The sequence below is a fragment of the Fukomys damarensis genome, unplaced genomic scaffold (assembly GCF_012274545.1).
Source record: "Fukomys damarensis isolate Sample0158 unplaced genomic scaffold, DMR_v1.0_HiC HiC_scaffold_17, whole genome shotgun sequence".
In the NCBI taxonomy this organism is placed as follows: Eukaryota; Metazoa; Chordata; class Mammalia; order Rodentia; family Bathyergidae; genus Fukomys; species Fukomys damarensis.
The window spans coordinates 35415087-35427746 of record NW_022900929.1 but is presented as its reverse complement, the minus strand read 5'-3'; the positions used below and the strand labels follow the sequence as shown (position 1 = coordinate 35427746).

Here is a 12660-nt window from a genome sequence, read left to right as displayed (position 1 = left end):
CAGGAGGATAGCTGTGAGTTCGAGACTAGCCTGTGCTACATAGTGAATTCCAGGTCAGTCTCAACTACAAAGTAAGACCCTGCCTCAAAAAACAAAAAACAAACAAAGAAACAAAAAAAACTGTTACTTTCTGCATCAAATACACTTTGATTCTGTAGTAAACCACCTTCCAATTAGAAATGGTAAACTTCTAAGGAAATTAACTATGCTAGCCTCTACTAAGGGTCCAAAGGGGCGGCGAGGGAGGAGGGGGAGAGGGAGAGAGAGCTCTTCTCTTTACATGGACATCCTAGCACCAGGCACAGAGACTAGTACCCAGTAAGTATTTAATAAAAATGTCTAGGGGGCCGGGGATTTAGCTCAGTGGTTCTGCTGCCTGCCTCACAAACTCAAGGTTCCAAGTTCGATACCTGGTACCAAAACAAAAAAAAAAAAGAAAAGAAAAGAAAAAAAATCTGCTTTAGGGCTGGGGATTTAGCTCAGTGGTTCCACTGCCTTCCTTGCAAGTTCAAGGTCTCAAGTTCAATCCCGGTAGGGATAAATAAATAAATAAACAAGCAAACAAATAAATAAAGATGTCTGTGGGCGGGAGGCATAGCTCAGTGGAAGAGTGCATGCTCATCATGCCCGAGGTCCTTGTATTTGTCCCCAGCACCACACATACAAAAAAGTTTCTCAGGCCCAGGGACTTAGCTCAGTGGTGCAACCCCCTCACTCTCAAATACAAGGTCCTGAGTTCGATTGCCAGTACCAAAACAGAAAAAAGTTTCTTAGCTGGATGTAATGTCAGATGTCTATAATCTCAGCACCCTGTGAGGCTGAGGCAGGAGGGTAGCAAGTTCAAGTTCGGCCTAGGCAACTCTGCAACTAGCAAGATCCTGTTTCAAAATTTTAAAAACTAGCCAGGCATAGTGGTGCACAACTGTAATCTCAGCACTCAAGAGGCTGAGGCAGGACAACTGTCTTGAGTTTGAGGCCAGCCGGGGATACACAGTGAATTTGAGGACAGCCTGAAATACATAGTGAGACCCTGTGTCAGAAAAATCAACTAATCAATTATTCAATCAATATAAATAAATAAATTTTTTAAAAAAGAGCATAGAATGTAGATCAGTGTGAAAGCTCTGGGCTCAATCCCTAGTACCACAAAAAAAGCAGGTGGCAGGTGTGGTGGTGCATGTCTGTAATCTCAGCACTCAGGAAGCTGAGGTAGGAGGATTACCTTGAGTTTAAGGCCAGCCTGAGCTACATAGTGAGTTCAAGGTCAGTCTGAACTACAAAGCCAGACCCTATTTCAAATTTAAAATTTTTTTTTCTTCCTTATGGGAAATGTTTCTACCTCTCTCTGAAACACGCAAGGAGAGGGTGGGGATTTAGGTCAGTGGCACTGTGCCTGCCTTGCCAGCACAAGGTCCTGAGTTTGATCCCCAGTACAATAAATAAATACAAACAAGCACACAAGGAGAAAGGGGAAAGAAATGAAAAAGAACTAGAGAGAACAGTGTAGTTTCAGTTTAGAAAGGTTCAGGGTAAACTGGCCCTGGGTGAGGCACTGGGCACACAGCACATTGTTGTTGAGTCAGGGCTGTGCCCAGAGATGGGCCACCTCCTTCCTACCTGTGTGCCTGGAGGGTAGGGAATACAAATAAGTACAACTTCTTAGAAAGGCAAATTGCATTATGAGTTAAAAGTTTGTACACATATTTACTTTAGTCTAGTGATTTCACTTTGTCATAATATAGTACTGCCTGAGAAAATAATAATGCATAATCATTCAGCAAGGATTTACTGAACATTTATCAAGAGCTATGCATTGTTTTGGGTTAGGTTTTGTGTTTTGTTTTGTTTTGTTTTTGTACCGGGGATCAAACTCAGGACCTTGTGTTGTGAGGCAGCGGAACCGCTGAGCTAAATCCCTGGCCCCTGTCTCATTTTTGAGACAAGGTCTCACTGTGCAGTTCAGGCTGGCCTTGAGCTGCTAGCAATCCTCCTGTCTCAGATTCCCAAGTGCTGGGATTACTGTTCTAGATTCTAGCAGTAAACAAAATAGAGAAAGTCCCTTCCTCTTGGATTTTCTACATCTTAATGAAGGAAACTAATGGTAAGGAAATGGGTGTACAATACAATGTATAGTAAGTAATGATATCTACTACTTAGAAACACATAGCAAAATAAGGATGTGAGGGCAGCTAATTTAAATAGATGGCCAGAGAAATCCTCTCTCAGGGTGTATTATTTGAATGAAAATCTGAATAAGGTATGAGAATAAGATATACAAGTGCCCAAAGAAAAAATGTTCTAATGGAAGGATTATAAAATGTAAAAAGTCCCTAAACCAGGACTATGAGGTGAGACTGAAGAAAAATAGGAAGTTGACTTCACACCTATTAGGATAATTATTACCCAAAACACAGAAAATAACAAGTTTTGGCAAGAATGGGGAGAAACTGGATCCTTTGTAAATGATTGGTGGGAAGGTTAAATGGCACAGCTGCTGTGGAAGACAGTATGGCACATCCTCAAAAACATCATACATTGAGCCAGGGGTAGTGTTTTACGTGGGTAACTCCAGCACTCTGGGGTGCTGAGGCAGGAAGACTGCAATCTCAAGCCCAGCCTGTGAGACTAGACAACTTGGCAAGACTCTGCCTCAAAATATAAAAAAAGGGCTGCGATGTAGTTCATTGAAAAGGCCCTAGGTTCAAGCCCTAGTACTGAGGGGAAAAAATAAAATAGGGATGCAAATATATTGTACACCCACATCCATACTAGCATTATTCACAATTGCTGAAAGGCAAAACAACCCAAATGTCTACCAACAGATGAATACAAAAAATATGGTACCTATATAACAGCAGAGAAATTCTGACAGACACTACAACATGGCTAAACCCTGGAAACATGTTACTTGAAATAAGCCAGATATGAAGGAACAAATATAAAGAAGGCCCACAGAATTCATAGGGCTACCAGTAGCTGCCAGGGAGAGAGAATGGAGAAGTAGGCTTATTTGGTAGAGTTTCAGTTTGGAAAGAAGGACAATTTCTGGAGATGGATGGTAGTGATAGTCATGCCACAATCTAAATGAAAATCCTACTCAAAAAGGACTGAACATCTGGTGTGCTGGCACATGCCTGTAATCCTTGTACTTTAGGGAGGCTAAGGCAGGAAGATCACAAATTCAACCCCAGCTTGGGCAATTTAGTGAGACTCTGTCTCAAAATTTAAAAGGGCTTAGATATAGCTAAGTGTGAAGACCCTGGATTAAGAAAAATACAATTACATGCATGTGCCACTGTAATCCCTATACTTAATAAGGAGGCTAAGGGCAGGGGGATCATAAATTTGAGTTCCAACTGAGCAATTTAGCAAAACTGTAAATAAAAAATAGTCTGGTGTGGTGGCGCAAGCCTGTAATCCCAGCACTCAGGAAGCTGAGGCAGGAAGATCTCTGTGAGTTTGAGGCCAACCTGTGTTACATAGTGAGTTCAAGGCCAGCCTGAACTACAAAGTAAGATCCTGTCTCAAAAATAAATAAATAAAAATATAAAAGGAGGATTGAGGATATGGCTCAGTGATAGAATGCCCCTTAAAAAGGGACAGAATGATAAATTTTTGTTTTTGTTTGGAGAACTGGGGATTGAACCTAGAGCCTTCATATTGAGCTACATCTCCAGCCCTTTTTTCATTTTTTATATTGAGACGGGGTCTCACTAAGTTGCTAAATTTCCCAGGTTGGGTTTATGGTTTTATTTTTTTATTTTTTTATGGTACCAGGGATCGAACTTGGGATCTTGCACTTGCAAAGCAGGCAGCAGAACCACTGAGCTAAATCCATGGCCCCCAGGTTGGGTTTAAACTTGTGATTCTCTTGCCTCAGCTTTCTAGAGTGCTAGGATTACAGATGTGTGCTACCACATTTGGCTTGAAATGATAAATTTTGTGTTACACATGTATGTTTACAACAATTCAAACAACACACACATATACACAGAGGACTAATGTGGCTGGAGCACAATGACAAAAGGGGAGAAAAGCAAAGATGACAAGAGGGGCAAGGGTAGGAAATGTCTAAAACAGGTAATGAGGGCATCACAGCCAGTGGAATGACTGGCCATTTCATTCTTTTATTGTTTTGTTTTGTTTTTATACTGGGGATTGAACTCAAGCACCTTGTGCTTGTGAGGCAGGTGCTAGAACCACTGAGCTAAATCCCCAGCCCTCATTCTTTTTTTGAAGACAGGGTCTCACTATGTAATTCACTACGTAATTCAGGCTGGCTTTGAACTCAATTTTGCGGCTTAAGCTGGCCTCAAACTCACAGTAATCCTTCTACCTCAGCCTCCCAACTACTGAGATTACAGGTGTGTGACACCAGTGGGATTTCATTCTTAAACTGGTGAGAAGACAGTGTGGAGTTGTGACCAGAGGTAACAAAATCTGACTACTATTTTAGAAAGCTCACTCTGGCTGCTATGTAAAGGGGACCAAGGGACAAGACCATAAATAGAAAAAGGGTCAGAAGGTGACTGCAATCACCCAGGTAATTCCTGAAGTACTTCAGAATTTCTCTGGAGGTTTACCAATGGCATTAATCTCTGCCTTGGTGGACCGAGGTGCCCTGCCCTTGAGTGTGTAAGAATCTGGGGCTCACTTCTTCAGCTTCTAGCAAGAGACTGATCTGCCCGACAGCACTTCCACCTTAAAACCTAGGTCTGCAACCCAAGGGTGTCCCACAAGCAGCCCTGCCGGCCTGTTTCCAGCAGGGGTGCTGGGAGACAATGGGAATTGGTGATTCTTGAAATGGCCTCTAATGGTGTTCAGCCCACTTCTCAGTCTCCTGGGTTTGTGGTGATAAGAGGGGGAAACATTTGCTAGTTCCACAAACAGAAAGATAGAGCTGAACTTCTCCCCGAACTCCAAATGGGGTGAGCAAATTGTCCTATAAAGGGCCAGAGAATAAAAATGTTAGGGGTCATATATGCTCTCTGTCCCACATGCTTTGGTTTTTTACTTGTCTCGTTGATAGATCATATTGAGAAAGACAGAAGCAAGACCCTGACTCATTTTTCCCCTACTGGCCGGAGGGGGTGGGGCCTGGCCAGCAGCTGTCTGCCCCGTTGCTCCCCACCTGCACCCCAAAGCGCTGGGACTGTGCTTCATTGTCCTCCCTGGATATCACAACTCCATTCTCCATCATGAGTGCGGCCAGACAGGCAGCATGGTGCCCACACTGCTGCCTTTTTGAAAAAGGTAGAGGGCACCCTGGAGTAGCTAAAGTCAGGAAGGGAGGGATCTAGGCCTCTCATTTGCATACCCGCATTAACAGCAAGCTTTCAGCCTTGACCCTCACTGAAACAGGCCTGCAAGCTGCCACATCAGCAGCACTCCCTAGCAACTCCCTGGGCTGTAGTCTGGGGGGCTCCCTCCTATGTACTGGTCCCCCTGTGCTCTAGCACAGGCCCTGTTAAAATAAAGACTTGCTTCAGTGTTCCTGTAAGCCCGCTTGTGATTTATTCCTTGCATGTTGTGGGTTCAAAAGTCCTGTAAATCTACTTTTTATTCTGAGCAGTGTGAACAGACCAGTGCTTTCCAAAAAAGAATAATAAACATAGCTATTAACACCAAAGAGCTTCAGAGACCAGCAGTAAGAGACCAACTTCTGGTAGTCAACTTACAGTGTCTAGCACAAGCTGGCAATGGAAGGCAGTGGAAAAGACCAGCGTCCAGTGGGGTTAAGCTACGGTATCGGGCACAAGCTGGCATCAGATGACTGCTGGTAGGCTGATTGGCAACAATATTAATCTGTGTTTAATCACATGGCAATTGCTGGATCATAAGGTAACAACTTCTGTGTAGTCTTCGGAGGAACCACCCTACCATTTTAACAGCAGCTGCACTACCAGCAATACACAAGGGTTCCAATTTCTCCACATCCTTGACAATACTTGCTTCTGTTTTGTTTCGTTTTGTTTCTTAATAATAGCTAGCTATCCCAGTGGCCATGAAGTGTTATCTCATCCAGATTTTGATGTGCATTTACCTAATGACATTTGGTATACCTTCTCTGGAGAAGTGTTTAGTCAAGTTCTTCGTCCATTTTTTAATTGAGTTATTTTTGTTGTAGTTGTGGAGTTTGTTCACTGGTTATAGTTCTTTTAATACGTGAAAACCAACCCGAGTGGCTGGGCCATTAAAAATAAACGTCATGGACCATTTGACCCCTGAATGGGGTCAAAGTTTGCCTTTCTTTCATACTTGGGGAAAAATCAGGCCCTGAGATAGGCAGTGACGGTGCTAGGTCTCCTGATCCTCGAGCCAAATTGTTGCTATGGTCTCTGTAGTTGCTCTTTCATTTCATTCAACAAATCTTATTGAGAGCCAGTTATCAGGTTAGGGGCTACTATACAAGCAAATGGCTCAGACCTGCTCCTAAGAGGTAGGAGTACAGAAAGGAATGAGGGATGAGCCAAATAATCACACAGCTGAATACATAACTGCAAAAATCAGTGCTAGAAAGGAGGAGAGCCAGCTGCTACATAAGAGAGTATAAGCTGTGCAAGAACTAAGGTAAGTGTGGTGACACATGCCTGCAATTCCAGCTACTTGGCTGAAGTAAGAATATTGCAAGCTTGAAGTCAGCCTAAGTAACCAAGAGACTGTCTCAAAATAAAAAACTAAAAAGGATTGGGATGTGTACAGCACTTGCCTAGCATGCACAAGGCCCCAGCACCACCACCAAAAGAAGAAGAAAGAAAAACAGAGGGAGGGAGGAAGAGAGAGAGAGAGAGAGAACAAGAATGTCAAGGCCTCTTGGAAAGTGTCATTTAAACTGAGTTCTGAAGGACAGAAGCAATCCACCAGGAGATGAAGAGCATTTCTGACATATGGAAAACCACGTAAGAAAGAATAAGAAATACTATTGAGTATTTCATTAAAAATGCAATAGGGCTATAGTCAGGCATGGTGGTGCACGCCTGTAATCCCAGCACTTGGGAGGCTGAGGCAGGAGGATCTCTGTGAGTTTGAGACCAGCCTGGGCTACATAGTTCCAGGTCAGTGTCAACTACATAGTGAGACCCTGTCTCAGAAAAACAACAGGGCCAGGGATGTAGCTCAGTGGTTCTGCCGCCTGCCTTGCAAGCCCAAGGACCTGAGTTCAAACCCCAGTACCAAAAACAAACAAACAAGAACAACAACAACAACAAAAAATCCAAAAGCAATAGGACTTTAAAGGAACACCAATATCATTTCATTCTCTGTGAGGAGAAAGGTTGAATTACATTAAATTAGAAGCAGAGAGACAAGTGGATTAGATTGGTGATAGAGGGAAAGAAGACAGTGAACAGATTTCAGAATTATTTGAGAGGAAGCTGGGTGTGGTGACACACACCTGTTAATTCCAGCACTCGGTAGGCTGAGGCAGGAGAACCACTGTGAGTTTTGAGACCAGTGGGCTCCATATTGAGTTCAAGTCCAGCCTAAACTAAAGATCCGGGAAGTACCAAGAATGACTCAGGTCCCTAGCCTGAGTGGATAGGGCTAGGGATGTAGCTCAGTGGCTGAGTGCTACTAGCACGTGCAAGGTCCTAAATTAGAACTCCAGAACTGAAGGAAAGAAAATCCTAGTTTAAATGGATGTACAGTGGTACCACTTACTGAAATGGTCTTAGAAATCCAAAAAAAAAAAAAGAGCAGATTTGGAGAGAGAAGTTCAAGATTTAATTTTGGATGACTTCGACCCTTATGAAACATCCAAGTGGAGAGATTAAATAGACAGATGAATATATAACTTTAGGATTCAGGAAAGTGGTAGGAATGAAAGTTAAATTTAGTGTTGATGCTCATCCCTGCCACTAAATTGTGTCGGGCAGGGTTAGGAAGACATGGTAGAAGAAATAGGGACCTGAGTTGGGCAACAGGACACCTAGGTTTTAGTTCTACTCAATTCTGTCACTAAACACCCTTTCTGACATTGTTTCACCATCAGCAATACAAAGAGGTAGGCCCACATCAGGGTTTGTCTGGGATTGAACCCAACGCTTTTGCTAATTAAGCTAATCTCTGGCCTATTTTTTATTTTTTACTTTGAGACAGTCTTGCTAAATTGCCTGAATTGCTCAGGCTAGACTTGAATTTGTGATCATCCTGTCTCGGCCTCCCAGAGTGCTTGAATTATAAGCATGGGCCACCCCATATCTTGCTGATTGGGACTATTTTTTAAAAAATATAATTTCCTCCCCTCCAAAATAAATATGAAAAAAATTATTATACACAATTTTAGGAGTTCACTCTGTTCTTGGTGACTGGTTTGCTTGTTGCACAAGGTATACCAAAACTAAAGTAAGAGCCAGGCGTGGTGGCGCATGCCTGTAATCCCAGTACTTAGGAGGCTGAGGCAAGAGGATTGCTGTGAGTTCGAGAACAGCCTGGGCTACATAGTGAGTCCCAGGTCAGTCTCAACTACATAGTGAGACCCTGTCTCAAAAAACTGAAAAAAAAAAAAAAAAAAAAAAAAAAACCCACAAAAAAACTAAATGTAAGAAAATTGTGGCAGAATCTGACATTATGCTCAAGGAAGGATGAGAGTTCCTTTGATAAGCTTCAGCTGGTATCAGGGACATTCTAGAGGAAGTTATCTGCCAACTGGAATTTACCAGCCAAATGTTAAAGCAGTGCCCAAATCCATGGATTTTAATTAAAATGGGGTGCTCAAAGGATTGAAGGGAGAACTAATTCATGTGTTCAACAAATACAGACTATTTCAATTAGAAGATAATAGCAATATAACTCTGCTGAGAGACTCCCAAGAATATTTAAGAGCAGATGGGTAGCTAATGTTGAACATATTCTGAAAATTGGATATTTAAATGACAGAGTTGATGTGCTTTTAGAAAAGTACATGGGACTCTTACATTGTTTGAGTAAAAGATGAATTATTGACGGTCATCAACTCTATTTTACAGAAGATTGTATAACAAGTGTTTGTGGAGAACAACTCTTTCCCTTAGGTACAATTGATACAAGAACTGTTCATGGCCGGGCGTGGTGGCACATTCCTATAATCCCAGCACTTGGGAGGCTGAGGCAGGCGGTTTGCTGTGAGTTCAAAACCAGCCTGGGATACATGGTGAATTCCAGGTGAGTCTCAACTACATAGTGAGACCCTGTCTCAAAAAAAAAAAAAAAAAAAAAAAAAAAAAAAAAAAAAATTTTAAAAAGACTTTTTCTTTTTTTAATTTGTTTATTTGTTTTGAGACAGAGTGTGGCTATGTAGTCCAGGCTGGCCTTGAACTTGTGGTGATCCTCCTGCCTCTGCCTCCTGAGTGCTAGGATTACAAGCATAGGCCACTGCGTCCAGTTTAAGACTCTTGTTTATAATGCATTCTTGGTGTTGGTGAAGTTTTCCTTTTTTTTGTTTGTTTTTTTGAGACAGGGTCTCACTATGTAGTTGAGACTGACCTGGAGCTCACTATGTAGCCCAGGCTGATCTCGAATGCACAGCAATCCTCCTGCCTCAGCCTCTCGAGTGAAGTTTTCTTTTTACTGTACTTAACTGAAGTATTTTCAGACATGTTGAATCTATCAACTGGAAACTCCTTTTTCCCCACCTCTCTCAATACACTCTTCACCATATTTTTTAACCAATTTATAAAAGACAACTCCTTACTTTCCAAAGTGAATTTTGTAGTTTAATATTATCATGCAGTTTTTTTTGTTTGTTTGTTTTGTTTTGTTTTGTTTTGTTTTTTGAGGCAGGGTCTCACTATGTAGTGAGACTGACCTGGAACTCACTATGTAGTCCAGGCTGGTCTCGAACTCACAGCAATCCTCCTGCCTCAGCCTCCCGAGTGCTGGGATTACAGGCGTGCGCCACCATGCCCAGCTATCATGCAGTTTTTGAGGAGTTGTTTTACAATAGGAAAGTATGAGAAATTTAAAATATTTTATGAAATGTTGCAATAATGTGGATGATTTTAAGTATTGCCATTTCTGTAATTTGGGTGGATTGTGCCAATGTTATCACAATCTCCTGATTTTGTATTATACTTGGTTATTTTGTTGGGGCAAAATCAGTATTCAACAGGAAAGACTGGCACTTAGTATTTGAAAACACTGTTGGTGTCCACATGTCACTCACCAGTCATTACAAAATGTTCTACTGTAGTACTGATAATAAACAGGAAATAAAAAACCTTAAAATAAAAAAGAACCCCTAGGTGGAAAACTATCACATCCTAAAGATATCTGCCCTCCTATGTTCACTGCAGCACTATTCACAATAGCCAAGATATGGAACCAACGACACGCACAATGGACTATTCAGACTTAAAAAGCAGGAGATTCCACACTATAGATAACATAGGTAAACCCTGAGGGCTCTGTGTTAAGTGAAATAAGCCAGACACTGAAAGAAAAATACTGCAGGATCTCACTTTTTTGTGGAATGGGGTGACTTATGTTACATAGCCAGACAACCAAAGTTTAGGAGGCTTCCAGGTATACACTTCAAACATTTCTTGGGCCCCTAGGTTCCCTAGAGTACATAACATCTATTAAACCAAGGAAAGTCTGGACATGTTAGTGCACACCAGTAGTCCCAGCACTCAGGAGGGGAGGCTGAAGCGGGAGGATTGCCATGAGTTTTGAGGCCAGCATGGGCTACATTCTGAGTTCAAGGTCAGCCTGAACTACACAAGCCCCGTGATCCTGTCCATCCTACTGTGCCCTTTGCTCTGAAAGCTCTCCCATCCCATAACCTGCCTTTGCCCAGGTCTCTTTTCAGTAATCACCTGTCCTCCTGTCCCCAGGGCACTCAGACAAAGGCATTCTTGTTAACACAGACCTGTTAGGTTTCCCTGGTAAACTGCAGGCTTTCCGTACCATGTCTCAGGAGAAAAATGCCAAAAAACAAAAAACAAAAACAAGGAAAGGGAGCAATTAATTCACTTTCAAATTCTCCCTACTTGTCCAGAGTAACTGCCTGGCACCTCTCTCTTCCTCCTTTCCCATTTTCCAATAAATTGTCTTCTTTTACTTTAAAAATACATAAATCAAAAAAGGGACACTAGCACCTACTAGGCCCTAAATTTTCCCTTACTTTTTGCCCAAAAGTATCCCTCGGCATGAAGTCAGCCAATGTACCCAAACTGAAAATGGAAATAAGCACTGGAAAGGAGAACTGGTTGACAAGAAAGAGAATAAGCAGTAACCCCTAGGGTCTTTCTCAAGATTGCCACCTACAGTTCAAGGTTTATTTCCTTGTACTTTTTGTTTCGTTTCAGACAAAATGAACTGTACACACGCTTAGTGTCCAGTACCTAATAAACATTATATAGATGTTCAGCATCATTAATACTTTAATATGAAAGACTTATGACACTTATAATAGGTGCATTTGGTACTTCATAGATAACACTTTTTTTTTTCTCTTTTTGGTACCGGGTTCTTGCACTTCCGAGGTAGGGGGCGGAACCACTGAGCTAAATCCTGGCCCGATAACACTTCTTTTTAGAGGTACTGGGATTTGAATCCAAGGCTACATTGCCTAGCCCATTTTTTGATTTTGAGATAGGGTCTCAATAAGTCCCTAAATTTCCCAGGCTGTCCTCAAATTTGCGATTCTCCTGCCTCGGGCTCCCAGAGTGCTGGGGATACAGGTGTGCATTGCCACCTGGCTCCCACAACTTCCACTTGAAAGCTCCCTCAGACCTTGAGCAGGACAGTCAAGAAGTACAGGGGCACTGATGGGCATTCATTTGCATCCCATAAATTATCAGCCTCCTCTGCCTATAATGTTACAACTATCACTATGAACCAGAGGGAAATAACAGAAACCTCATGTACAGCTTGATCCACACTTGCCATACCCTTCGGATCCTGTTTTTGGCCCACTAACTAGCGCATCCCGAGAGGACAACACCTGAGTATCTGGCCCTTGAAAAGGGTCAATAGGCTAGAGACAGCAGGGTCTCGCCAAACTGGGGATGAAGAGGTAGTGGAGCATCTACTCCTTCTTCGACTCCAGATTTTACGGGGTGTTAAATCAGCCTGCAAAAGAGACCAAAAAAGAAACGTCCTAGTCCCTAGTCATAGGAGGGCAGAAGTGGACTAGGAGTCTGGGGCTGCGCAGTCGCAAAGAAGAGGTCAGACTTCCCTCTCAGGCTCACCGTCGCCTGCCTCAAGCAGAGGCCACAGAGAGGGTACAGCCACCCCGCGCGAGAGCCTTCAGTGCCACTCTCCTCGTGAATCCTTCAGACTGTCCAGGAAGGATCTGAGCGCCCGCCTTCTGAGGTCATAGGGCCGCCCCACGTTCCCTGTCCAGAATCCAGCCAAACCTACAGAATTGGTGCCAGCAGCGAGGAAGGGCTGCTAGGCCGTCCTGGATCTGCCTTCCTCGCCACCGCTCTCACCTCTTTGTCCGCCGCCTGCTCCTCAATGCCTAGCAGCGCGTACAAGTCCAACTGTAAGAGCTCCTTGGTCACCGCCATGGTTCCAGCTGACTAGATTCGCACTACAACTCCCATGAGGCCAAGCGCGGGGGTTTCTGTTTCCTGGCTGGCCGCACGTCCCTAAGCCCCCTGGGAATCACTGAGTTCCGGTTCCGAACTGACTGACTGAGGGAGCGCGCAACGGCAAGTGAACTACGACTCCCAGCAG

General features: G+C 43.1%; 1 protein-coding gene and 1 pseudogene across 4 annotated transcripts in view; one reads left to right on the top strand and one right to left on the bottom strand.

Moving 5' to 3' along the window:
- Dnajc17 (DnaJ heat shock protein family (Hsp40) member C17) overlaps nucleotides 1-12594 on the bottom strand; it is a 37637-nt gene extending 25043 nt beyond the window's left edge. For all 4 annotated transcript variants that reach the window (XM_010624701.3, XM_010624698.3, XM_010624700.3 and 1 more), the window contains exon 1: nucleotides 12414-12594. In XM_010624701.3, the coding sequence (XP_010623003.1) occupies nucleotides 12414-12491 (78 nt within the window). In that variant the 5' untranslated portion in view covers nucleotides 12492-12594. The remainder of the gene's footprint in view (nucleotides 1-12413) is intronic.
- Nucleotides 4018-8978, top strand: LOC117286534 (annotated as a pseudogene).
- Nucleotides 12595-12660: the final 66 nt, after the last annotated feature.